Source organism: Pezoporus wallicus, unplaced genomic scaffold (assembly GCF_028554395.1).
Source record: "Pezoporus wallicus isolate ANWC-B61680 ecotype Strahan unplaced genomic scaffold, APGP_CSIRO_Pwel_v1 contig_14248, whole genome shotgun sequence".
NCBI classification, from domain to species: Eukaryota; Metazoa; Chordata; class Aves; order Psittaciformes; family Psittacidae; genus Pezoporus; species Pezoporus wallicus.
The window spans coordinates 37938-61805 of NW_026635346.1; the positions used below are offsets into that span (position 1 = coordinate 37938).

At 56.2% G+C, this 23868-nt stretch overlaps 2 protein-coding genes across 7 annotated transcripts; both read right to left on the reverse strand.

Annotated features, from left to right (window-relative positions):
* Window positions 1-1840: 1840 nt before the first annotated feature.
* On the reverse strand, window positions 1841-6359 carry PLPP2 (phospholipid phosphatase 2). The gene is made up of 6 exons (XM_057420049.1): window positions 6197-6359; window positions 3806-3957; window positions 3303-3580; window positions 3174-3231; window positions 2912-3088; window positions 1841-2823 (listed from the first exon to the last, which is right to left on the reverse strand). The coding sequence occupies exons 1-6, from the start codon at window positions 6246-6248 to the stop codon at window positions 2686-2688; spliced, it is 855 nt and encodes a 284-aa protein (XP_057276032.1). The 5' UTR covers window positions 6249-6359; the 3' UTR covers window positions 1841-2685.
* A 4044-nt stretch (window positions 6360-10403) lies between these two features.
* MIER2 (MIER family member 2) lies at window positions 10404-23204 on the reverse strand. 6 transcript variants are annotated; one of them, XM_057419985.1, is made up of 13 exons: window positions 23117-23204; window positions 19422-19509; window positions 18773-18924; window positions 18202-18327; window positions 17458-17581; window positions 16734-16843; window positions 16014-16083; window positions 14684-14835; window positions 13910-13991; window positions 13715-13809; window positions 12821-12948; window positions 11713-11849; window positions 10404-11051 (listed from the first exon to the last, which is right to left on the reverse strand). In XM_057419985.1, the coding sequence occupies exons 1-13, from the start codon at window positions 23123-23125 to the stop codon at window positions 10582-10584; spliced, it is 1743 nt and encodes a 580-aa protein (XP_057275968.1). In that variant the 5' UTR covers window positions 23126-23204; the 3' UTR covers window positions 10404-10581. The 6 variants fall into 6 exon arrangements, with proteins under 6 accessions (XP_057275968.1, XP_057275952.1, XP_057275959.1 ...); XM_057419969.1 differs by having other exon boundaries at window positions 18202-18387; XM_057419976.1 differs by having other exon boundaries at window positions 12845-12948; window positions 14684-14850; window positions 18202-18387.
* Window positions 23205-23868: the final 664 nt, after the last annotated feature.

Genomic DNA, 23868 nt, shown 5'->3' on the forward strand with positions numbered 1-23868 from the left:
GGGAGCGGAGCGGGCTCCACCGGGCTCCTGCGGCCCTCTGCCGCCGCCCCGCTCCGGACCACGGGCACCGGCCCCGGGGGCGCTTCCCATCCCCGGTCCCGGCTCCGCTGCTGCCTCCTCCCGGGGCCTTGGGCCAGGGAACGGGATGTTTAGGGGATGAGTAACATCCTTCCTGGCAATGCCTCTGCCCGTCCCTGGAAGCGGGCACCGGGAAGCGAGGGGGCCGGGGCACGGAGCCAACAAGCAGGGAGAGAGCCGGGGCTGGAGCCAGAGGAACGGGACACGGCCCATGGAGGAACCCCCGGTGCCAGGGAGCGGGGAGGAGGATGCTGCGTGGCACAAGGAAGGAGGCACCGGCTGGGGGAGGCAGCGCAGGGCCCCTCCGAGCGGGGCTGGAGCCGGAGCCCGGCTTGGGAAGGAGGAGCCTTGGGATGGAGCTGATGCCGCGGTCAAACGTACCCCAGCACAAGCAGGATGGGAGCCGTGGCTCCGGCAGCGCAGGCTGCAAAGGGCTTCGGGCACCCCAGTCACAGCCCAGGGCTGGAATGTGAGAGGAGCAGCCTGGGATCATAGAATCGGGGATCCCTATGGAAGGGGATCCATCGAGTTCACGCGGGGCGCTGCATCCCACCAAGGGCAGGTTACTCCGGGCTTGGGATGCCACGAGTTTGGTCCGGTCTCAGCCCCTTTCCCGTGGCTGGCAGCGTGCATCCATCCGGGAAGGAGCAGCCGCGCTCCCTCGGCTCCAAGCCTGCCCTGCCCTTGGGAGCTGCACACTGCAGCATTGTGGCCCAGCTGGTTTTTCCAGAGCCGCATCCAAGGGGTGAAATCAGATCTCAAGGGAAGGGAACAGGCACGTTCCTGGCTGCACAGAGGAGCTGGTGGGACCGTGCCAAGATCTGGGGCAGCTGCTGAGCACCAAAGCCCAGGATAAAGGGGAAAAGGGAGCCCCGGCTGATGCCTCCTGCTCCCTATTCCAGGAGCTGCTGCTCCTTCCCAGACCTTCGGTTGCGATTCCTGCCGCATCCCCCCGGCTTTGTTTGACACCATCAGATGTTAACCCAGGAGCCTGGAGGGCTGGGAAAGGGGGAAGGATCCCGTTGTGGGGAGCAGGGAAGGATCTGCAGGAGCAAAGCAGCATCCGCAAAGGGCTTGTCCAGACTGGAGTCACTCACAACCAGCAGCACCAGTGAGTGGTTTCGGAGGCAGAGCTGAGCCCAGGATGGGATGATCCCGGTGTTCCCTGGTACCCTGCAGAGCTGGAAGGAGCCTACAGCATTCCCGGTGCCATAGCGGCTGACACGGGGGCAATGGAGGAGCCCCAGCTCACCCTCAAGCCTGACGCTGCCTCCCAATGCCCCCCATTGAAAGGCCCCTGGCTCTGCTCCTGCTGCTGCCACCATCCCCATCCCTATCCCTATCCCATGCCAAGGCTCTGTCCTTGCGCTGCCAGAGCAGCCAAGGGAGCTGCAGGCACAAAAACGTCACTTTTTCCAAGAGCTTCTCCCCTCCCTTCCCTTCCCCCTTTGCTGAGGGCAGCGGCTGCGGAGCCGGGAATGCCGGAGGCTCCCGGGAGCAGGGATGGGACCAGCCGGGATGGAGCCCGGATCCTGCGCTGGCCACGGCTCTTTCTCACCTCTCCAAGGCTCGGCTGAGTGAAGGAGAAGCCTCTTGAAGGCAGCAGCGCATGGGCACCGCGGGCAAGGAGCCCAGGGGATGCTGCTCCCATGGGACCAGCATTCCCATGGGAATGGGGCTCTGCAGATTCTCTTCAGCCCCGTTCCATCCACCCCAAGGCCGGGAGCATCCATGGCAGGAGAGACCAGGCCTGACACAGACATTCTTTAAGGATGATCTCATTTAGAAAACGCATTTTTTGTATCAAAACACATCGTGAAAACGTGTGGAATTGAGGAAGAGGCTCCAGAGCTGCGCTGGGACCCGCTCCGTGGCCCATTCCCCACCTTCCCGAGGTGTTCGGAACCCCACATCCAGCTCCACATCCCCATCGGTTTTCCTTTACCACAGAAAGCTTCTCCCTTTGCCCCCCCTTACCCCCTAAAGCATCAGCTGAAGCTGCAGCAGAGACAAAGGCTGGAGCATCCCCAAGCACGGTGAGTGCAAGAATCCCTTGCTCCCAGCATCAGGAAGTGGGAAGAGCCCTTCCCATGCTCCCTGCGCTCACACACACTGGAAACCAGCGTTGCTTTCTAAGGGAATCAGGGAACAGAGAAAGGTCTGGATCGCTTTAATCCTTGCTAACCCAGCAGCCGCCCTCCTTGTGCTCATGAGGCTGGATCATTCGACAGGGATAACAGCCCAGGCAAGCTCAGGCTTCCCAAGGAGTTTGCTCTTCGCTCCGTGCCATTTGCCAGCCTGATAAATCCATCCCACGTGCCTCCCTTCCCCTCCCTGCGCATGGAAAGCCGGGATGGCAGCTTGGGAGCGTGACTCAGACACACAAGGAACCAAGGAGCTCCCTTCCCTCAGGGAGGATGCTGGGATCACCGGGCACCGGTGCCAGCGCAGGGGCACCACGGGCACGGAGAACACCAGGAGTGGGGATAGGCAGGGATAACCCGCAGGTACCTGCGGCAGCAAGCGGCACCGGAGCCAGTGGTCCATAGGGAGCCAGCGTTCCATAGGGAGCCAGCGGTCCATAGGGAGCCCGGTGCGGAGCACGGCTCACGGCGCGCCCCGGTAGCTGTAGTGATTGCGGTCGGGGTCGCTCATGGTGAGCGGGAGGCTGGGTTTGCGCTCCGGGTCCTTCCCATCGCAGGGCCTCGGGGGACGCTGCTTGAAGAAGTCGGAGACGTATCGGACCTGGGATAAGAGCATCGGGAAGGAGACGCATGGGGACCGCTGCGGCCCAAGGAGCATGGCGGGGTTGGGTGGCACCGGGGACACTCACGATGAGGATGGCGATGAGAGCCCCTTGGAGCAGCCCCACCAGCACATCGCTCCAGTGGTGCTTGTAGTCGGACACCCTGGTGTAGCCCACGTAGATGGCGAAGGTGATGAGGAAGAACTGGATGGTGGGACGCAGCAGCCGGGCCCACTTCCCCACCAGCCGGGCTTGCACATAGAGCTGCATAGGGGATTGGGGAGCCATCACCCAGTGTGTGTGTGGGGTGAGGGGGGCACTGGGTAACAGGGTCCATGGGGGCACTTACCGCCAGGAACATCATGCAGTACATCCCAAAGGAGGAGTGGCCCGAGTAGAAGGACAACCTACGGGGCAAAAGGGGTGGTGAGGCCTCCATGGCAGGAGAGCATCGCTGTCCCCCAGCCCCACAACTCACCTGGACTCGGTGACGTTCCTGCTCTCCCCTTGGCAGACGTTGTCCAGCTGCACGTAGATGGAACAGTTCACCTTGGACCAGTCGGGATTGCAGACAGCCAGGAAGTTGGGCCGGAGGCGGCCGATCATGTACTTGGCCAGGTCAGTGAGGGACTGGCTGATGGCCCCTCCGAAGAGGAAGGTCCCCACCACCTTGTAGAGGGCAGCCAGGTAGTTGTTGAATTCCGACTTGGAATAGAGGCGCTCCGTGTAGACCAGGTACAGCTCCCCTGATGAGAGCTGCAAAGGACAAGGGCTGAAGGGCTTGGAGCTATCAAGCAGCTCCCCAGCACCATGGATATGGGATGCTCCCGGTGCCCGACCCCATGGCATGAAGGTCCCAAGGGAGCTCCCGACCCAAGGGCCCCGTTGGCGTCTGGAGGTGGGTGTGCTGGGCCCCTGCTCCTGGATAACGCCTGGGGGAGCATCCCACCCCTAAGAGGGAAGGGGACGGCGCTTCCTTACGATGACGACGGTGCAGGTGATGGTGACCCCGGCCATGAGGCCGTGGGTGATGGTGTCCGCCTTGTAGGGGTAGCGGATGGAGTCGTCGTTGCAGTAGAAGCCCCGTTTGTACGGGGAGTTCACCAGCGTCAGGATGACGAAGGGCAGAGACGCTGCAAGGCAGAGGAGAGGTGAGGAGTTAGGGGGGGGGACAACACAGGCACCCCCCGGGGGACACCATCCGGAGCCACCCGCACCCCAGGGCCAGGAGGACTCGCCCTGATGCTGATAGAGCCCTATCACAACCCACAGCTGCCTGAGGCGCCCAGATACCACAGGAGATGGCGGCGGGGCACCCACAGGGCTGCCCCACAGCTCCCCGGTGCTGATGTTGTGCCCTCTCCTCCCACTGCTCAGGGTCTTCCAGCCCAGGAGGATGCAGCTCGTTAGAACCGATGAGAAGAGGCTCTCGCAGCAGTGGGACCCTCACACCGGCTCCAGGGGAGCCAATGCCTGGAGATGCAGGGTGGGGGGGGGTGAGGACTCCCTTATCCCCTGCTCCGCTCCGGGTTCTGCAGGGATGCTGCAAGCGGCCGGGACGGGCTGGTCCCCGGCATCAGCGTGGTTTGGAGCGTGGGGGGCTCTGCCCCATCCCTGCCCATCAAAGAGGAACCTCCTGGCCCGGAGCACGGGGGATGCTCGGCCCGTCCTGAGGCCGGGCTCCGATCCCGGTTCCGCCTTTCCCAGCGGCTTCCGCCGGCCCTTGTTCCACCGTCTCCCGGGAACAAGCACCTTTGGCCCCGCCCGCACCAACCCGGGGAAACGGGAAGAAACGGGCGGAGCCACCGGGACCGGGACCAAGCCCTGGTGTGTGCATGTGTGTAAGTGTGTGTGTATGTATGTCTGCGTATGTATGTGTGTGTGGGGGGGTATGTATGTGTGTATGTGTATGTATGTATGTGTGTATGTGTGTGTGTATGTATGTGTGTATGTGTATGTGTATGTGTATGTGTGTGTGTGTGTGTGTGTATGTATGTCTGCGTATGTATGTGTGTGTGGGGGGGTATGTATGTGTGTATGTGTATGTATGTATGATGTATGTGTATGTATGTGTGTGTGTGTGTATGTATGTCTGCGTATGTATGTGTGTGTGGGGGGGTATGTATGTGTGTATGTGTATGTATGTATGATGTATGTGTATGTATGTGTGTGTATGTATGATGCATGTGTATGTATGTGTGTGTATGTATGTGTGTATGTATGTGTGTATGGTGTATGTGTATGTATGTGTGTATGTATGTGTGTATGTATGTGTGTATGTATGTATGTGTATGTATGTATGTGTGTGCGTATGTGTGTGTATGTATGATGTATGTGTATGTATGTGTGTGTATGTATGTATGATGTACGTGTATGTATGTGTGTGCATGTATGTATGTGTGTGTATGTATGATATATGTGTACGTGTGTATGTGTATATGTGTGCATGTATGTATGTACATGCATGTATGGGTGTATGTATGTATGCATGTATTATGTATGTGTATGCATGTGTGTATGTGTGTATGTACGATGTATGTGTATGTATGTGTGTATGTGTGTGTGTGTATGTATGATGTATGTGTATGTATGTGTGTATGTGTATATGTGTGTATGTCTGTATGTGTATGCGTATATGGGTGCATGTATGTATGTGTATATGGGTGTATGCATGTATGCATGTGTATGTATGTATACGTGTATGTGTGTATGTGTATTGGTCCCCCTCTCGCAACCTCCTCCTCATCCACCTCAAGCATCCCCCGTGGCTCGGATCAGACCCCGTATCCCTCCCTGCACAATCCCATGCTCCAAAATCGCTTCCCGAAAAACAAGAGCAGGGAAACGGGACCCAAACAAACCCAGGAGACACCCCCCCCCCCCCCCCCCCGCCCCGCTCCTTGAGGCCGGAATTACGACCTGGGCCTTTATTTTTAGCCCGGTTCCATTCGCAGCTTCCCCGGTTTAGAAACGGGCGTTTGGAAACGCCCCCCCCGGGGCAGCGGCAAACGGGAACGGCCCCAGCCCGGCCAACGTCGCAGGACCCCTTCGGTCGCCGCTTCCACCCCCCGGTTCGACGCTTGACACCAACCCCAACACCCCCCCCTTCCCTCCGCTCCAAGCGCTGGGATCCCCGACGGGGCCCCGCAGCCCCGGGGTAGGGCCCGGTGCCCGCCGCGGAAGGGAAACGGCGCCGGTGGGGCCGCTCAGGTGCAGCCCCGGCACCGGGGGCACTCAGACCCCCCCCCCCCCCCCCCCCCCGGTACAGCCCCACCGGAGAGGGGGGGGGGGGATCGGGGAAAGGACGGGGGAGAGGAGGAGGAGAAGGGGGGGGGGGGGGGTGTCCGGGATCCGCCGGTCCCGAGCCCTCACCGACCGCCAGGCAGAGCACGTCGAGCACCACGAACACTTTCCTGCGCTCCATGGCGCTGCCGGTGGCGGCCCTGCGGCCCGGCCCCGCTCCTCACATGGCCCGGAACGGAGCCGGGCCCGGCCGGGAGGTAAAGTCCGGGCGGACGGGACGGGACGGGGCGGAGCGCGGCTGGGGCGGGACGGGGCGGCACCGGCAGCCCCGCTCGGTGCCCCCGCCCGCGGGCTGCGGAGGGGCCGGGGCAGGTGTGGGGCGGTGGGGAACCCCCCCCCCCGGTAGCTCCGGTTGCCCCCGAGGAAAGGGGACGGGAGGGAGGGGGTGAGGCCGCTTGCGGGTTCCTCCAGCCCCGGGCTCCTTTCCCGAGGGAAAATGGGGGAAAAAAGGGGGAAAAAAGGAAAAGCCGAGAGTGGAAGAAGGCGGGGCCGGGGTGGGGGGGTGCGGATTGCGGGGCTGGCACAGGCCCGGTTGTTCCGTCTGGAGGAGCTCCTGTTTTAAGGCAGGATCCGACCTCTGGGATGTGGGACATCGCTTCCCCAAGGCTCAGGCGGTGCCGGAGCCCGCTGCTGGGATGTGGCAGAGCAGGGATGGGAGCAAAGGGTCAAACACGGGTCCCCATGTGAGCTCCCGGTGGGACCGGGGACAGCCGGAACCCGGCTCTTTTGCTCCAGGCCCGAGTCTCAATCAGGAACGGAAGGAAACAAATAACAGGGAAAGCACCCAACTGGAGCCGTGGGGCTGGGCTGGGGGGTGTGGGGCGGGCTATGGGGGGAAGCAGCGGAGCTGGAAACGCTCTGGGGTGCTCTGGGATTTAAGGAGAGGGCCAAGAGCTGCTTGCTGGGGTCTCTCTGCTCTGCTCCAACCCCATGTGCCCCGATGCAACTTCCCTCCTGGCCGCGGGTGCTGCGGGGCCCCGGTGCTGCTGCTGGGGCCCGGTTTGCCCCACACGTGCTACCTGTGGGCCCCGGGTCCTAGGGGTGGGAGGGGAAGAGCTCCGGGACAGGAAAGAAGCGGGATGCTGGGGGGAATGCAGGGGAGGATGCAGGAGGGGATGCTCGAGGGGATGCAGGGGGGATGCTAGAGGGGATGCTCGAGGGGATGCAGGGGGGGATGCTCGAGGGGATGCAGGGAGGGATGCTGGAGGAGATACAGGAGGGGATGCTGGGAGGGTGCTCAGAGGATGCAGAGGGGGATACTGGAGAAGATGCCGGGGGGAATACTGCGGGGATGCTAGAGGCAGGGGGGGCTGGTGGCACTGTGGGGTGCCCAAGCTATGCCCTGGGTGGGGAGGATGCAGGGTTTAACGCAGCCTCTCCCCACACTGAGCTCAGCCCCATCGCAGCCCCCAGCAGGCCTTGGGCTGTGCTGAGCCTCCCACTCAGTTTTAGGGGCTCAGATGTGGAGGTGGGGGGCTCAGCGAGGACAGGATGCAGCCTGGTGGGGTCACACAACCCCATGCTGCAGGCCCCTTGCTGCAGCAGGGCAGAGAGGGGCAAAATAAGGCAGCAGCTCCCGTGCCCATGGAATGGCCTCACGGAGCAGCCCCATGGGCAGGACTTTGCCCTATAGCGTGCTGTGGCTGCTGGAGACACCCCGGAAGAGCCCAGCCCCGGCTCTGAGCTGCTCTGAGCCCGGCCCCACAATCCCAGCTCAGTTGTGTGGGGCTGGGCAGGGGGCTGAGCAGTGCAGGGCCGCGGGGGAGGGTGGGGGGGTGCCTGGCACTTGGCCCCTATCCATTAGGTAACCATCAACTCCTCCTGTGCTTCCCGTAGGGTCCTGCACTCATTCCAGCACCAGGGCCCCATCCTGGGGAATGCTGATGCTCCGCTCCAAGGGGCTGCAACTGCAGCGGGATCCGATGTCCGGTGCCCCGGGAAGGAGCCGGTCCCGGTCCCGGTGCCCCCTCTGCCGTCGAAGCGCCGCTCCCGCAGCGTCCCCGCAGGATGCAGTGGTGATGGTGGGGGGTTTGGTCCCGCTGGTCCTGCACCTTCCAGAGCCAGAAGGGCCTTTAGAGGATGCGATGAGACAAAGGACAGGGACCCCCTAAGACCTAGAGCTCCCCATTGCATCCAGGGCCGATCCTGGGGAAACATGGCACCAGGAGAGCTCCCCAAGCCCTTTTCCTGCTGGTTTTCCAGCTGAGGATGGAGATGGGAAGCTGCCATCACCCCCAAAGCCCTGGGCAAGAGCTGGAGAAGGAAACTTAGGGAGTTTGGGACAAAACAGAGGGGCTTTGTGGGGAGCAACACACAAGGGAGCAGCAGCAGGAACGCTGGATGTAGTTTCTGGCTGAAGCCAATGAGGGATGGATGGAGGGATGGGTCCCTTCTCCTCCTACCACAACCACAGGCTCTCCAAAGGAACCAGAGCACCTGTAAGAGCATCAAAGCCTCCACGCTGAACGGCCAACAGCCCCAGGGCAGGATGAGGCCGAGGTGAGGACCCTCTTCTTTGCTTCTCTCCGGCTCCGACAGCACAAGAGGCTCCTGCTCACTTTCAAATGAGGGGTTTAATTAAATAAATAGCGGCGAGGGGGGCTTCAAGGCAGTTTCACTTCACAGTGTAGGGGTTGGGGGGGGAACGAGTCCAGCAGCGGGAGTGGCTCAAAGTGAATGTGCTTTGTAAAGGAGAAAGAAAACCCCACCAAACCCCTGCTTCCTCCCCCCTGGCCCAGCCCTTTCCTGCCCTCCTCTCCTTTGGAAGATGGGTGGGAAAAGCAGGACCCCGGTGGTGAAGGAGCCCATGCGACTGTAAACAGCACTGGAGAACATAAATAAGGGATCCCTGCCTCGGGAGGGCTTGAAATGAACCAAAGAAAGAAGGGATTGGGGAAAACTAAGCCTGTTTGTGGCTGGCAGAGAGGAGAGGCTGAGGTCTGGCCCTCCCCTCTGCTTCTCTTCCCTCCAAGGAGCTTCCTCTCCAGCCAGGAAAGAGGACTCGGAGCCGGGTGGTTCCACTCTGGTTCCATGTGTTTGCCTTCCCCTTGAGCCCAGTTATCACATGGTGATGGATGGAGCTCAGCACCCCTCACAGCAAAGCCCTGCCCATGAAACCAGCCTGGGGCTTGGAAGAGGAGCCACAAGGTATGATCCTGTCATCCCCCCCCTCCCGCGGGGCTGAGCACCACCTCCCAGGGCTGGCGACAACAGGATGCGGGTTAATGGGTTTAGTCACCGTCCAGACCCACTGATGGCAGCTCAAAGGGCTCAATCAAAGCGAGCAGAAAACCTCAACCCCTTCCCAAATGTGGAAAACAAATGGAGGAGGGAAGGTCTGCGCCAGCCGGACAGCATTCCCGCATGGATAAAAAGGGAAGGAGAACACGTGCATTGAAGCCAGTGCCAAACCCAAGCCCTGGAACACACCCGGGAAGCGAAGCGGCTCCGGCCTCCAGCACAGCCCTGTTGTCACCTCCCTGGGCACTGCTAATGGCAGTAAAGACAGACTTTCCTCTTGGAACACAGCTTTCCCTGTGCTGCAGGAAGGGGCAGGGATGCTCTCTCCTGCCCAGGATTCCATGCTGGCACCACACTTGGTGCCCTCCTCATCTTCCTCCTCCCACAGCTGGGATGGCTGCACGAGCTGGGAAGTTCCAGACCTTTCCATCTGCATTTTCCCCTCCTGCACTGCAGGGCTCACAAGGATCAAGTCCTTCACTGCCGGGCACCGAAGCGGCACAGCTCTGGGGGGGGGTGTCTAGAAACTCCCTTTCCTCCCAGGACAATTCCCTGCAAGGGAAGGCGAGAAGGACTTAAGCACACACAGGATCCCTTCGCCAGGACCTGAGGCCGGCCTCCAGCTGCATCCCACCCGCAGGAACACACAGCAGCGGGCAGAGATCACCATCAGGGTGCCAGGACCCACAACGGGAATGGGCAGGATGATTCCACGGCAACACGCTACCTGTGGGTGAAGGGCAAAGGCTCCTCCATCCTCCTCCTCTGGCATGGCCATGCCTGTCCCTTGGAACGTGCTTCCTGGGCATGTCCTAAGCTCTTGGACCTGCAGACTGCATCCTGCGCCCCGGGTCCCCATGGCACCGGTGACACATCCCTGCTCTCAAAGCATCTCTGGGGCCAAGGCCACTTCTCCTGTCCCAAGGCAGGGACTCTCTGAGCCTGGCATTACCTGGGGTGACACAGGGTCAAGGCAAGAGGGGGTGAGCGAGCTCCCCCCCCATCACCACAGCCAGCCACCAGCTTTGCGGGCTGGTGTCAGAACACACTGGAGCAGAAAGGTGTTTGGTTTCACTTGGATCAAGGAGGATGGAAAGGCGGGTTCTGACCAACAGCTCCAAACTGTCCCTGGGGAGCAGCGGAAGCTCCCGGATTTCAGTCAAGTCAGCTCAAAGTCCTTGCTGGGTCTGGGACAAGTCCATGAGCGGAGCCTTTCACTGTGACAAAGGCTCCGACCGAGCCACAGGAGCTGGACAAGCCTGGTGAGCACTCAGGAAACTATTTACATCTCCGATGCCGATGAGGCCAAACTCTGTGACCGATAAGGACACTTGCGCAGGGGCCACCTCTGGCTCTCTGTCCAAATCCACAGGGCCAGCGATTAAAGGCAAAGCCTCCTTAATGTCTGCAGGGAGAGGGAAGTCCATGCTTAGCGTCCCACCAGAGCTCTGCAAGGGCTCCTGCTTCTCCGCCTGTGCCGGGGCCGCCGGGGGCAGAGGGAAGAGCCGCGGCTCGGTGCTGGCGGTGGGGTGGCGAGGGCAGGGAGCCGAGGGGGTGCCTGAGGATGGCTCTTCCTGGGGGTCGAAGGAGCAGTTGGTCTCCGAAGGAGTGCTGCACTCGTAGCCCTGCCCCGACTCGCTCATGCTGCCCAGGCTGCAGGCAGTGCTCTCCACGCTCAGGGGCTCTGTGCATCCCATGGGGAGGGGAGAGGCAGACAAGAGAGACAGGGAGGGAGAAAGGGGGAGGGACAAGGGACAGAAAGCTGCAGTGAGTCCAAGCTTCCACTTCGATCCTGCCTAAATCCCAACCAGTTTGCTGGCACAAAGGTTTATTACAGCGACCGAGGGCCCAAGGAGGGCAAGATGCAGCCAGCAGATGGGAGGCCAGCAGTGTTTCTATGGAAATTAAAGGGAATCTCAGAGACACTCCAAGATAAAGCTAATCCAAAGTCTCTCCCCCCTCGTGCTGGCAGCCCCTGCGAGATGCCTACACAAAGGCCTCATCTGCAGTGTGACAATGAGGGAAGGAACCCATCTGGGACTCCCTGTGTGTCTGCTCACAGCCAGATCCCTCTGGGAGCAGTATCAGGTACAGCCCAACTCCTGGTGCCATAAATCAGCCTCTGGAGCAGTTTTCAGTCACTACTGGTCAAGGCAGAGCCAAAGTCTTCTCTGCTCACACCAAGCTCTGCTCTTTGGCACAGGGCAAAGTGAACCCATTGGCAAGGTAGGGGGAAAAGAGCAACAGCTCGATAATGGCAATGGGAGAAAGGCAAACGCAGCCCAGACCCCCTGAGTGAGGGAGATGAGTTATCCCCATGGCAGAGAGAACACAAAGGACATTACCTGTGCTCTCTATTGCTATCTGGTCTTGACTGAAGTGGGAATCCAGGCAGCCAGTTCCAGAGGGAATGGGAGGGGAGCTCCGAGGACGAGTGGAGTTTTCAACTTCACCCCCATCCAAGTCATTGTCGGTGTAATCCCTGTGGAGACAGACAGTCAGCACTGCCACCCCTGCCAGTGAGGATGCAGGCAGGGAAAACAGGGCTGGGATCACAACCCAGCCACAAAGAAAGCAACAGGACTGTAGAGACCTCACTGGAACCAATGTCCATCCCTCCTTGGTGGGCAGAGCCCAGTTTAAACAGCACTGAGGTGACTGAAGGTAGCTCAGGGTGGCCAAGATCAGCCTGGGAGAAACCTGAAGGGGCTCCGCAGCTTTCCCAACCAGAGCTCTGAGCCTCAGCCCCTTCCAAAGGGAAACAGATAGCCACAGGCCTTCCTTAAAGGGAACACCTCCTCCCCTTGGGTGGCTTGTGGCAATGCTGGCATGCCAGCAAAGGGAAGTGATGGGAAAATATCTTCCCATCCTGGAGGGATTTGGGATTTCAGCTATTTTCCTTTCTTGCATCACAATAAAAAGTGATTATCTAAGACTTCATCTATGGATTTAATGCATTCAACTGAAATACTTCAGTTTGACCTTTAAAACGTTTCGGTTTCCACCTCTCTGTGCAGCGCCTGCCCTACCTGCATGCATTTCCAAGTGAGGAATTTGCCTCGAAGGGTGGCAGCAGGGAAAGGAACGAATTCAGGTTCCAAACCACCAGAAATGGTAACTTTGAACTTCAAAAGCTCCCTTCCCTAAACCTCCCTGAACTGAGTCACCGAGCTCAGCCCTGAATCCCTGCCCTTGCCCTTCACTTGCGTGCTTCTGTTTGCCTTTGCCTTGAATGAAAAGTGGTTTCTGACACCCAAAGTGCCCAACCAAGCGACTCATTGCTTCCTCTCCCCTCCCCACGCTTGCAGGGATCAGGTTGTGGGAGCATCCAGCGCATCCCTCCCCACTCCCACCCCAGCAACCTTCTAGAGGAGCAAGCGTTGGTGCTCTGCAGCAGGAATCTTCACTGGGAGCTTAGAGTTACTAAGTTTAGGGTGAGAATATTCCACGCACGTGGCTCCAGGGTGGAGGACGTACTTCTTCCTTCCTAAACGTGTCTGCTGAGTGAAGTAGTCGTAACGCTCCGACTTCTTCCACATGTAGTAATATTCCACGCACTCGCCCACTGACCGGGTACGGACCTGAGGGGAAAGAGATCCCAGTGAAACCTCCAGGTGTGGAGCAAGGAGCAGCTTCCCATTTAAGCAGCATAGAAAAATTCCAGTCATTTCTAGCACTACGGACACATCTAAGCTGCCCCAACAGCAGCACAAAGTGAGCTTTCCAAGGTGGTAATCGGCCCAAGAAAGGGCTCCCCACAGTGCACAGTTGTTCTTGCAGAGCCCAGTGTTGGTGCAGGACATCCCTGCGCTTCCAGCAGCACGTTTACCATCAAGAGAGCAAACCTGCATCCATTTTCACTGGCCAGCATCAACATGCCCACAATTAATCAGCAGTAGAACTGGACTCTCTGGTTCTGCCAACTCCCAGCACAGCAGCGTATGTCCTGGGGCCCAGCTCTTCCCTACAACAGCATCTTTGGTTCTAGAGGACCCCAGGGGACTTTACAAAACATCCACATGCTCAACTCACTCATTCACAGAAGCACTGCAAGGGCTGAGAGTTTGGAAAGAACTTTTGAGACTCCAGAAAGGGCTAATCAGTAATTAACTGACATCACTCATGCAGGTCAGTGGTGTTTGTGACTTCTCCCACCTGGAAAATAAGGCAGAGCAGGGCAGTGAACAGCCCATCACCTGCTATAGCATGAGTCAACACAAAGCCTGGGATGGGAACTCAGCAGTCCTGAACTTCCTGCATTAGCTGAGGCTCACTACATACCTCTGGTGCCAAGGCACGTGCCTCCTTTCCTCCGTCTTAGTGGGATGCGGTGGGGAATGCCCTTACCTTGTTTGCCTGGATAAGGTGGAAGTTTTTCCCATGGACCCTGAAGCCATGCTCAAAATTCCTACATTCTTCCTCGCTCCAGGCACAAAGCTCATCTAGAGCAGAGAGAAAGTGGAAGTGGAGGAGATGGAGCTCTTTCCAGACTCTACACATGCCTCAAGGTCTGGGGCAGACCCCAAGCAAGGGGGTTCTCACCTCTGATGACCTTCACGTTGAACCGTAGCCTCCGCAGTGCCTCTTCTGCATTGAAGTTGCATTTAACCAGCTCGTACAAAGCCTAAAAAGAGAAGGCAAAGACTCCCAGCGTGTAACTGAGCCACACACCCCAAACCAACCTGCTCAAGCCTCACCTTTGTCACCTCTTTTTCCCAGGAGCCACTTTGCCACTAACCCCACTGTGACCATCAGAGGAGATGCTTCTGCTTTTGGAGGCACCGGATCACAAACCCTAAGTCTGCAGCTCTGCAGGCCTCTGGGGTGCCATTGCCCTCCTGCAGACTTAGGGTGAGAATCTAACCTGGCTACATGGAGGAAACACAACTGCTCTCGTTTCTTAGCCAAATGTTTGATCTTCTGCTGGCTTCACAGAAGAATCAGATGCTGTTCTAGAGGACAGAGCCAAAAAGGTGACCCTGCTACAAGCTCTGTGTTTGGGAGACTGGGAGAGTACAGTTAGAACAGTACCCAGCCTGTTACATGCATGCCACAAGCAACTGTGACTGCGTTGAGGGTACAGCACTGAGGCAGACAGGCCTGTGGCACAGGGTGCCCAGAGAAGCTGTGGCTGCCCCATCCCTGGCAGTGTTCAAGGCCAGGTTGGACACAGGGGCTTGGAGCAAGCTGCTCTAGTTGGAGGTATCCCTGCCCATGGCAAGGGGCTTTAAGGCTCCTTCCAACCCAACCCACTCTGGAATTCCATGGTTCTATGAAGCAGGAACAAAGGATCCCTGCAGGAAGCCCCACACTTACCTGCTCGTTGTCCTTCACCATCTCTCCTTCTGGCAGGCTGCTGCTGGACAGCTCGTCCCACTGCCGCTTCACCGCGCGGTACAGGAACTCCTCCACCTCTCTCTCGGGGAGGATGTTTGGGTCCCAAAGCAGCTGATCTTCATTCTCATAGGCTAACAGAAAAAGCACTGAAATAAGATAATCAAACAGAGAATTCCACTGCTTTTCAGGAATGGTCTGCACAGGAGAGAGACAAGGAGGGAGGAAACCTGGGCTTGGTCCCACAACCTGGCACTAGGGATGGCAACCATCGCTGGGAATACTGGAGGTGGAGATGCTTAATGCTCCCTATACCTCTTATCAAGCCCTGGCACAGGCTCAGCTTGCTTCCACTTCTTCAGAAGAGTTGGCTGATAAGGATTTTGTTACCATGTTCTCAAAGCTTGTTGCTTTGATTCATTATTAGAAACCCCTAAGTTCTAAGGTGTCTTTTCCTGCACACAGTAAACAAGAGGAGTGGGAGCTGAAGGCAGCTTTGAGCTACAACCCTGGCTTAGGCTCAAGCCCTTCTCCCTGTCCTAGACACAGAACTAAGCAGCTGGAAAGCTGAGTGTCCCCCCAGCAGCTTCTAACATTCCTCCAGGAGCTGCTTCACCCACAGGAGCACACATGACCATCAAGTAATTCTTGCCCCTTTCAGCTTTCAAAGCTCTTTCTACATGAGAACACAGCACACAAGAATGCAGAGAGATGCTGAAGTAAAGTAACAGCATAGAGGAAGCAAGAAGAAAGACTCTGCAATAGGAAATCATCAGAAATGCTGAGATTTTTCTATTCAAATGAAGACATCAGCACTTCCTGGACTGAACTGGTTTCCACAGGCAAAGGAACCAACCCTTCTGCCCTGTAAAATCACTAAAATCAGGTCAGAGGCACTTGACAGAGCACAGAAGGCCCCCCACTGAGATCTGCTATCAGTTTACTTTCATTTCACACTGATGCAAACATGGAAAACACACACTAAATCTGTGCTCTTAATACAGAAGGCTGAGAGCACTGATAAGAGTTACACAGAAACCTTCTGAGAGCTGCACAGGTAAATGTGAAACAGGCCCTGCAAAACAGATCACTTTTATCCCCTTGAACTTATCTGCTCAGAGTCTGCAAGGATAAAAGACCCAAAGAGGAAACAAGGGATTTCTGCAGACGGAGCTTTCTGTCAGCTACTTCATTCAGAAACCCCACAAGCTGCTTCTGGTATCACCCTGGTTATCAGACACAACCTCCAAATGAAGGCCCCCCAAATACAGCAGCCCTCCATCCAAACAGGGCACAGAAAGCAGGTGCTTACCTTTTTCCCCATGCCTGTTCAAGTGGAGGATGGGAACAGTGGCTTGGTACTGAGGTCCAACCATGATCTCCTGAAACATCACCAGAGATGCTGGTAAATGGAAATAGAAACAGCTCCACGCAGGCACAGAGGAGCACTTCATGATTTAGGGGCTGGAACACTATGAGGCTGATTTATGTATTGGTAGTCCCCCCTGTCACTGTTCTAGGGAACCCTGAGTATTTTATAGGCTAACTAAGAAGATTTACTACCAACAAGATGGTACTGTGGGGACTGGAGGCATTTACATAGTTTTAACGGTGAAGATATATGGCAAGCAGCTCAGCTGGAGACAAAGTCATGCAGAAGCTCTCCTGCAACCTTCACAACTAGGATGTATTTGGAAGTCTGCTCCTCTCTTTCCTATGGTGCTGCCCCCTCTGTAAATCCTGCTGGGAATATTGCACAGCTTTTCACCTTTATAGGGCTACAGGCTGCAGTTTTCATTTGCCAAGGCACAGCAGCATTTGCCACAGCTGAAGCAGAAGATAACTTCAGATGCAGGTTTCAAGATTGGATTTAAAGTACCTCTTGTAACCCACATCTGCTGCCACCTCCCACAGAATACAAGGTGCTAAGGAAAAAGAAAAGAGATAGAATTCCTTGGTTTTGGTATCACGCTTTCCTCAGGCTCAGGCACACTGCATTGGCTCCCCTTCCCAACATGCCCCAATCATTTACCTTCTTACACTCATTGGATGGGATGGAATCCTCCTCCGAATCCTCAGCCATGGAGGAAGCACATGGAGATGAACAGGGCTCTTTGTCTTCATCAGCAAGGAAGTTGTTTGCTTTGTGGGAAAGGAAAACACCTATAGTTATTTCCCCCCCACACTGCTCTATGTTCCCTCTCCTTCCCTTCATTTCCTGTCCTAAAGTTGCTTTCATCAGGATCCACAGTGACAACTTACCCTGATTAAATACAAGGATATGCCCCCTTGCTACATGGGTGCTGCTGACCAACCTGGGGGGCTCAGGCTCCTTCATTCTGCAGGGTAGCAGACGGGATAAGACCACTTTGTGCTGAGTCTCCCTCTCTGCACTTCGGTTTCCCATATGTAGGAACTGCCACTGTGTATCACAGCACTCACACTACTGCATTTATTCACTTCTAGAGATGTCAGATCAAGGGCTGATCTCTCAGACTGCAACCACAGCAGGCAGCAAAGCAGTTCTCACTTTCTCAATGGTATGAGTTACACCCAAAGGCAATTATCCCTCATCTCCACTCTATCACATCTTCACCAACACTCCTTAGCACCACTGGCACTCAGGTTTGGTTATCTGCAGCCCCCAGAAGGAAAGTGATGTCAAGAAACCGAGTGATAAAAGAAAGAAACCCCTTCTTGCTTTACCCTGCACATGACATCTAAGTAAGAAACCCCAATTACTTAGGGACACATACAGCCAGGCTGGTTTGGGAATAGGTCCGATGCATCATGCGATGTGACGGATGGCGTCAGGTCGTCAGCTGAAGACTGTGTCTCCTCCTCTTCTTCCCCTGAAAGCAAATCCTTCGCTATTTGTTCCTTTTAACAACAACAAGAAAGTGAAAAATATGTTTAAATGAAGAAAATAGAGGAGGGGTGGGGTGGGGTATGAGGCCTAGAGTAAAGCATTCCTGGCCAATTCAAACCCCAAAGACAGATTCTCCCTCACTCTCCCCACCACCCCCAGATTATTTTCCTTAGAAGCTCCTTGACAAGTGTCAAGAGTGGCTTCCCACGGAAGCCAGAGAGAGGACAAGCAAGTGGTCCTTTCTGTAGAGCTCCCCTCATAGCAGATAGTTGCTGGAAGGAGAAAAAGAGCTTTCCATAGACTGTAGCTAGAAGAAGAGGAGCCACATCTTCACCTGGCAAGGTGCAAACCCTCCCTGATTCTCCAGAGCCACACCTGTGTGCCCAGACTTGTAACCCAGCTTCCATAAAGAGTTTTTACAGTGGTCTTTTTAAACAGCTCTCTCCTCTAAACTCTTTATGTTCACATTGCTGCTGCTGGCATTCCTCACTGGGACACCAGACCTAGGCAGGCCCCTTCCCTTGGCATCAGTTGAACCCCAGCTGAAAAGAGCTCCTGGATGCCTCAAGCTCCAGACAGCCCAGTAACCAACAGCACTAAGAGCACACACCAAGCAGAGAGCTGCTCTTACCTTATCCAGAGTCATATCTGGGAGATTTGGAGTAATATCATTGCTCTCGCTGTCCTGCTCCGAGATGGGATCAGATGCCTCATAGCCATAAAGTGCAAGCAGCTCCTCAAATGGCATTTCACTGCTCTGAGCGAGAGGAGGACAAAGCTTCATCAGGAAGGGAACAATCACCGAGCACAACACCAGCTGCAGTGAACACAGAGATATGCAGAGGCAGTCAAGGCACCTCTGCTCTTCTGGGGGCTCTGATCTGCCTCGGGTCATGCTGTGTAAGGAAGGAGGCACTGAGGTCTAACAGGACCCACCATAACCTGCTCTTCTCAGGGGTGGGGAGAAGCCAGTAGCTTTCAGCCCAGCCAAGGGCATTAAAAAGCATATTTCTTTTTATATCTCTATGTTACATTTAATTACTTTGCATTTATTACACACTATTAAATCATTATCTTTACTTTTTATACTAGATTCCACGCTGGTGAAGAGATGCCAGACAGCACAGTTGTGTTTATACAGAGGAAGCGAAGCAAATCCAAAGCAAACCCAACCCCCTCTTCCCTTCCCTCGCTGCCTTTACCTGAGGGGCACTGAAGCTCTTCTCCAGCTCTTCTAAAGATTTCTGCTTCTCCTGAGTATCATCTTCCTCCTCCCTTTCTTCCCGTACACCATAGTTCTGTGAAAGGATCTCTGCTAAGTTCAGTCGATGATCAGCTGAGCCCATGGACACAACTGCAGGGATTAAAAGAAGTTGGACACTAGCACCACCCTGGACCAAATCTGCAGCTGCAACAAAGCTTGGGATGATCCCTTCTTATGTGTGTGCAGCCATGAGAAGGGAGAGGAGGAGATGAGGTAGAAATGGGCTGGGAACACCAACTCTGGCTTCTCTGCACATTCAAGTCCACAAGTGACCGAAAGCTGAGGGTTTTCTGGGTATTAGTGTGTCTGTCCCAACTGGATTCCCTGGTGTCACAACACGTGAATGGCTGGGGAAGCCTTTCCTTCACCTGAGGTGGTTTGAGGATAACTACCCCTTATAGAAAGAATGGGCAAATGGGCACTTAGAGCTCTGGCATCTCTAATACTTCCCTGTCAAATGGCATGGAAGTCCACTGACAGGTTTGGAAGATGGCAGAAGGAGAAGGGAACAGACAAGCTGAGCACAGGAGCTCTGCCTCCTCTGGAAACGGGGCCAACAGACAGACACAGACTTAAACCACGGGTACCTGCTGCAGTCTGAAGGGCGGGCTCTGCAGGACATAGGCTGCGTGCTGGGTACGGCACCACCCGGGGGCTCTGCCGCCCAACCGAGGCCTTGAAGAGAAGAGAAAACCACACCTGAGACATCTCCTCCTCGAAGGTGACCCCGCCAGGCAATGCAACTCATGCCATCCCAAAGCCAAAGTTAACAGAACCCACATGGGCAGCACGAGAGACTGTGCAAAGAGAGCTCAAGTGTATCCCCCAGCTCCATCACCTTCGCCTGGCTCTCTGTGTATGGAGCTGTTTCCACTTTATCTTCAGCACTCCATTAACTATTTCTCCTCTCACCAATTTAAGACCTCAGATCTTTCTGTCTTACATCTTCCCTCACAGAATTACTTGGACCCTTATTCTAAATGCACACATCATGCTTGTCTAAGGCAGCATTTTTAGGAGCTGCCCCATTGGAGGCAATCGGAGACAGCCACAACTCAATGGCTTCTGCCTAACTCCTCACCACATCCAGAAGGCTCCAAGGGGTGAGTAAAGAGATTTAGTGCTGAGCAGGCAGCAAAGGAGCCTGGTAGGACTGGGAATGGCCCAGGTGAGGTGGGAAAAGGTGAGACAGGTAGACACTGAGAACAGGCACCTGCCCTCTGGCATTCAGTGCTCACTCGGAAGTTCAGGCAGCAGAATGGGCTGAGGCCTGGCAAAGAACCCAGGACATCTGCTGCTGCCTGGGCTGCTGTGCAGGGAAATGCTGTTCATCAAGCTCAGCTTAGGTGGGGAGCAAGCAGGGGACTAACCAGGGCCTTTGGGTGACTGAGAGCATCCGACTGCAGAAGAAAATCACAGTCCCTCAGTCACCACTGACACTGGTTTACGATGCTCAGCCATTAACAACCTCAGCCGTGCACTGGTGCTCCTCAGTGGGAGCCAGGACATCCACAGTGCTGCAGCACGAGGCTCTTACAACTGAAAGCACAGCCCAGCCTCACATCAAAATGCATCCTCTAACAATAAAGCAAAGTGTACACCAGAAAAGCCACCCCAGATTTTGGGTCTGGAGTTGGAGCCTTCAGGTACCAACACATACAACTGCAAATTCCATAGCAACACAGAGGCAGCTGGTTTTTAGGTCTAATTATCACTGAGATGATGGCTGGCCTGGAAAGAGATTGCCATAGAAAGAAGGCTCAAGAAGGAGGAAGGAGAAGGATGTGTGAAGCAGCGGTGGAATTCCTGCTCCCTCCTCTACTAGGACCAGGGAAAAGAGGATGCCTCTGGTTCAACGCTGCAGATCACTGTCCCCAGGCATGAGAACCCCACTGGAGACCACTGTAGCTGCAGGCAGAGCCCAGAGGTGGTCACCAAAAGAAAAGGAAGGAGTTTATGGGATCATGAAAGGAGAAGAAGATGGAAAGGAATCAGACAGGCTCCATTTGGAGCATGGTCATATCAGGCAACAGCTTCGGAACTCAAGGAAGTATCAGCGCCGCTTTTCTGGGCTCTGCTGGACCACAACCAAGTACAGAACCCTCTTGGGTAAAGCCTTCCATGCAAGCATCCCTGGTTTGATGAGCAGGATAAGGGGAAGCTCACACTCCAGTCCTCAGTGATCTTTGCTGAAACCCTCATCTTTGTATCTATGGATTGCACCTCCTTCACACAGGGATCGATAAGGAGCTGCACGTAAAGGACTCTGAAAGCAAAGCCTGAATCTGTCCCAGTGGCTGGGCCAGCTTGAAAGGATGTCAAGAATCCTTCAGGAATGATGAGATCTTACATTAACAATCAGGTGCTGGAATGAAGAGTGACAGGCAATATGACAGGGTAACAACTTGGCAGTTTATTTCCCCAAAGTAGTAACGCAGCATTAAGAGCAAGTGGGAGCTGCTCTGAGCTGGAGTTGCCACGAAATAACCAGCACCACCGGATTTGGGATGAGAAGGGGAGAAATAAGTGACCAATAGCCCACTCCACCCCCAAATGTAAAGAGGTGTTGATCTTAATAAGCCTTCCAACGGTTTACAAACCCAGAAGCCCACAGAAACAAGTCAAAGGAGCATGGGAGAAAGGCAGGTCTGGCTTCAAAACATGAACGATGCCAGAGAGAATATTCCCAATCCCACTGACTCCTGATGCCAGGGGTGTGTTTGAAGGTGAGGAGCTGCAGTCCAATGCTTCAAATCCAGGTATCACACAGGAAACAGAACACGCAACAGCATTACACAGGGCAGAAAGACATCAAGGTGCTGGTGGGGATCTCCAGGTCAGGAGCTCCTGGTCCAGGTGGAGATGCTCTTCTGGCTGGTGGCAGGGTTGATCAGCAGGGAAGGGTGCAGGGGTGAATTCCATTCACTTTGGGCAGTGCCAATGTCTGCTTCTCAGGCATGAGTACAAACTGGGTTTCTCCAGAGCACTACCAGAGAACACCTTGCAGAGAGTCACGGAGTAGCCCAAGTTGGAAGGGATCCATAAGAACCATCAAGCCCAACACCTACAGGCTGAAACCACCCTCACAAGGAAGCGAGGAAGAAGAGTGCAGGTTTCCCTTTCCAGTGCTACATCTTCAATAACTCCCATGGCTCCCTGAGCTACTCTAACCCCTATTTCAGACCCAGTGAGAAGCCTTCCTTGTTCCTTTGCCTTTCCCCTACTGCTTGACATGGGTCCCTCCTCTACAAACTCCAGCTGTAGCCAGAGGGAAGTGGAATGGACGGAAACGGGTTCATCCTGCACCTGAACAAGCAAACAAACAGGGGACAAGAGACACAGAGCTCAGGAAAACCTGCATCCCAATCACTCACTGCTGCAGATACTCCAGCCTCATCTGTGGGACACCAGCAGCTCCTGCATCTCCCTAAAAAGAGCAAACCCCCCCCAGACAGATGAGAGACCAGATGGCACCTTCCTCCTCACAGTGCTTCAACACCCTGATAGTGAAGTCTCAATCTCTCCCAGTGTCCTCTTCCCACATCGTGGTCACCACGAGGACCTCACGATGGAAACGAAGCACGGATGTGCCACCACGACCATTACAACAGCATGGGGATATCTCAAGGATGTGATAAGATGCGACAGCGAACGGCATCAGCAGCCGGCGCGCGGTGGAGCCATGGCAGCAGCATTTCGGCACGAGGCCCCCATCAACCACCACTGTGGGATCCCCCTCTCAAGGTGGGTCTCCCTCTCCCATCACTCAAACCAATCCCAAAGTCTCTCCTGCTCCTATGCCCTGCCCGGCAGCGCTCTCCAACTGCTCGGACCCCATCATTCACCTCCGACCCTCCTGAGCCCCCTTCCATCACCCCTCAGACTCCGGCTCCCATCCCACCCCGCCGGGCCAAAGCCTCGGGGCTCTGCTCCGTCCCCGTAACCCCGCAGATCCACCCGCATCCCTCCGGCCCCGCTCCCGCAGGCCTGGCCCGGGCAGCCCCGCGGCTGCTCCCGGGGCTCGGCCCCGGCCCCTGCCCGTTGCCCTCCGCCCGGCCCCGGTGGGCCCCGCTGCACCCCGCGGCCGCAGCACCCTGAGCCCGAGCGGCGCCGGGCTGTAGGCCTCGGGGTGCCGGTGCCCTGGGAGTGGTGGGGCCCGGGGTTGAAGGGACCGGAGAGTGCCGGGGCTCGGGGGTACCGGGACCGGAGGGTGCCGGGGCTCCGGGTTCCGCCGGGGGAGGCCCGAGGCCCATCCCGAGCGCACCGGCGGCTCCTCACTCACCTCCGCCATGGCCGAGCGCGAGCGGCAGCGGGGCTCAGGCCCCGGATGTGGCGGCCGCCGCTCATTGGCTGCGGCGCCGGGAGGGCGGGGGAGCGCCGGGGGGCGCGGCCGTGCGGGGCCGGGTCAGGGGTCAGGGGCCAAGCGGAGCCGGCGGCGGGGCCGGGAGCGGAGGCCGCGGAGGGAGGGGCGGGCCTGGAGGGGCCCCGGGACACGGAGGCGCTGTGCCCGCAGCCAGAGCTTGAGTCAATTGATAACCGGAGTTAATCGATCATCAATCGATCACCGGAGTTAATCGATCACCGGAGTTAATTGATCATCAGTCAATCGATCATCAGTCAGTTGATCACCGGAGTTAATCGATCATCAGTCAGTTGATCACCGGAGTTAATCGATCATCAATCGATCACCGGAGTTAATCGATCATCAATCGATCACCAGAGTTAATCGATCATCAGTCAATCGATCATCAGTCAGTTGATCACCAGAGTCAATCGATCATTAGTCAATTGATCACCGGAGTCAATTGATCATTAGTCAATTGATCACCGGAGTTAATCAATCATCAGTCAGTTGATAACCGGAGTCAATCGATCATCAGTCAATCGATCACCAGAGTTAATCGATCATCAGTCAGTTGATCATCAGTCAATCGATCATCAGTCAATTGATCACCGGAGTTAATCGATCATCAGTCAATCGATCACCAGAGTTAATCGATCATCAGTCAGTTGATCACCGGAGTTAATCGATCA

What these genes read in the sequence shown, in the direction of transcription:
- PLPP2 (XM_057420049.1), bottom strand. Translation starts at nt 6,248, where the DNA reads ATGGAGCGCAGGAAAGTGTTCGTGGTGCTCGACGTGCTCTGCCTGGCG. An exon ending in TCACCTGCACCGTCGTCATC is followed by an intron (nt 3,581 to 3,805) that starts GTAAGGAAGCGC and finishes TGTCCTTTGCAG; the next exon opens with CTCTCATCAGGGGAGCTGTA. An exon ending in ACTGCATGATGTTCCTGGCG is followed by an intron (nt 3,089 to 3,173) that starts GTAAGTGCCCCC and finishes TCCCCTATGCAG; the next exon opens with CTCTATGTGCAAGCCCGGCT.
- MIER2 (XM_057419962.1), bottom strand. An exon ending in CGCCCTTCAGACTGCAGCAG is followed by an intron (nt 18,925 to 19,421) that starts GTACCCGTGGTT and finishes TAATCCCTGCAG; the next exon opens with TTGTGTCCATGGGCTCAGCT. An exon ending in CATCCAATGAGTGTAAGAAG is followed by an intron (nt 16,084 to 16,733) that starts GTAAATGATTGG and finishes GTGATGTTTCAG; the next exon opens with GAGATCATGGTTGGACCTCA.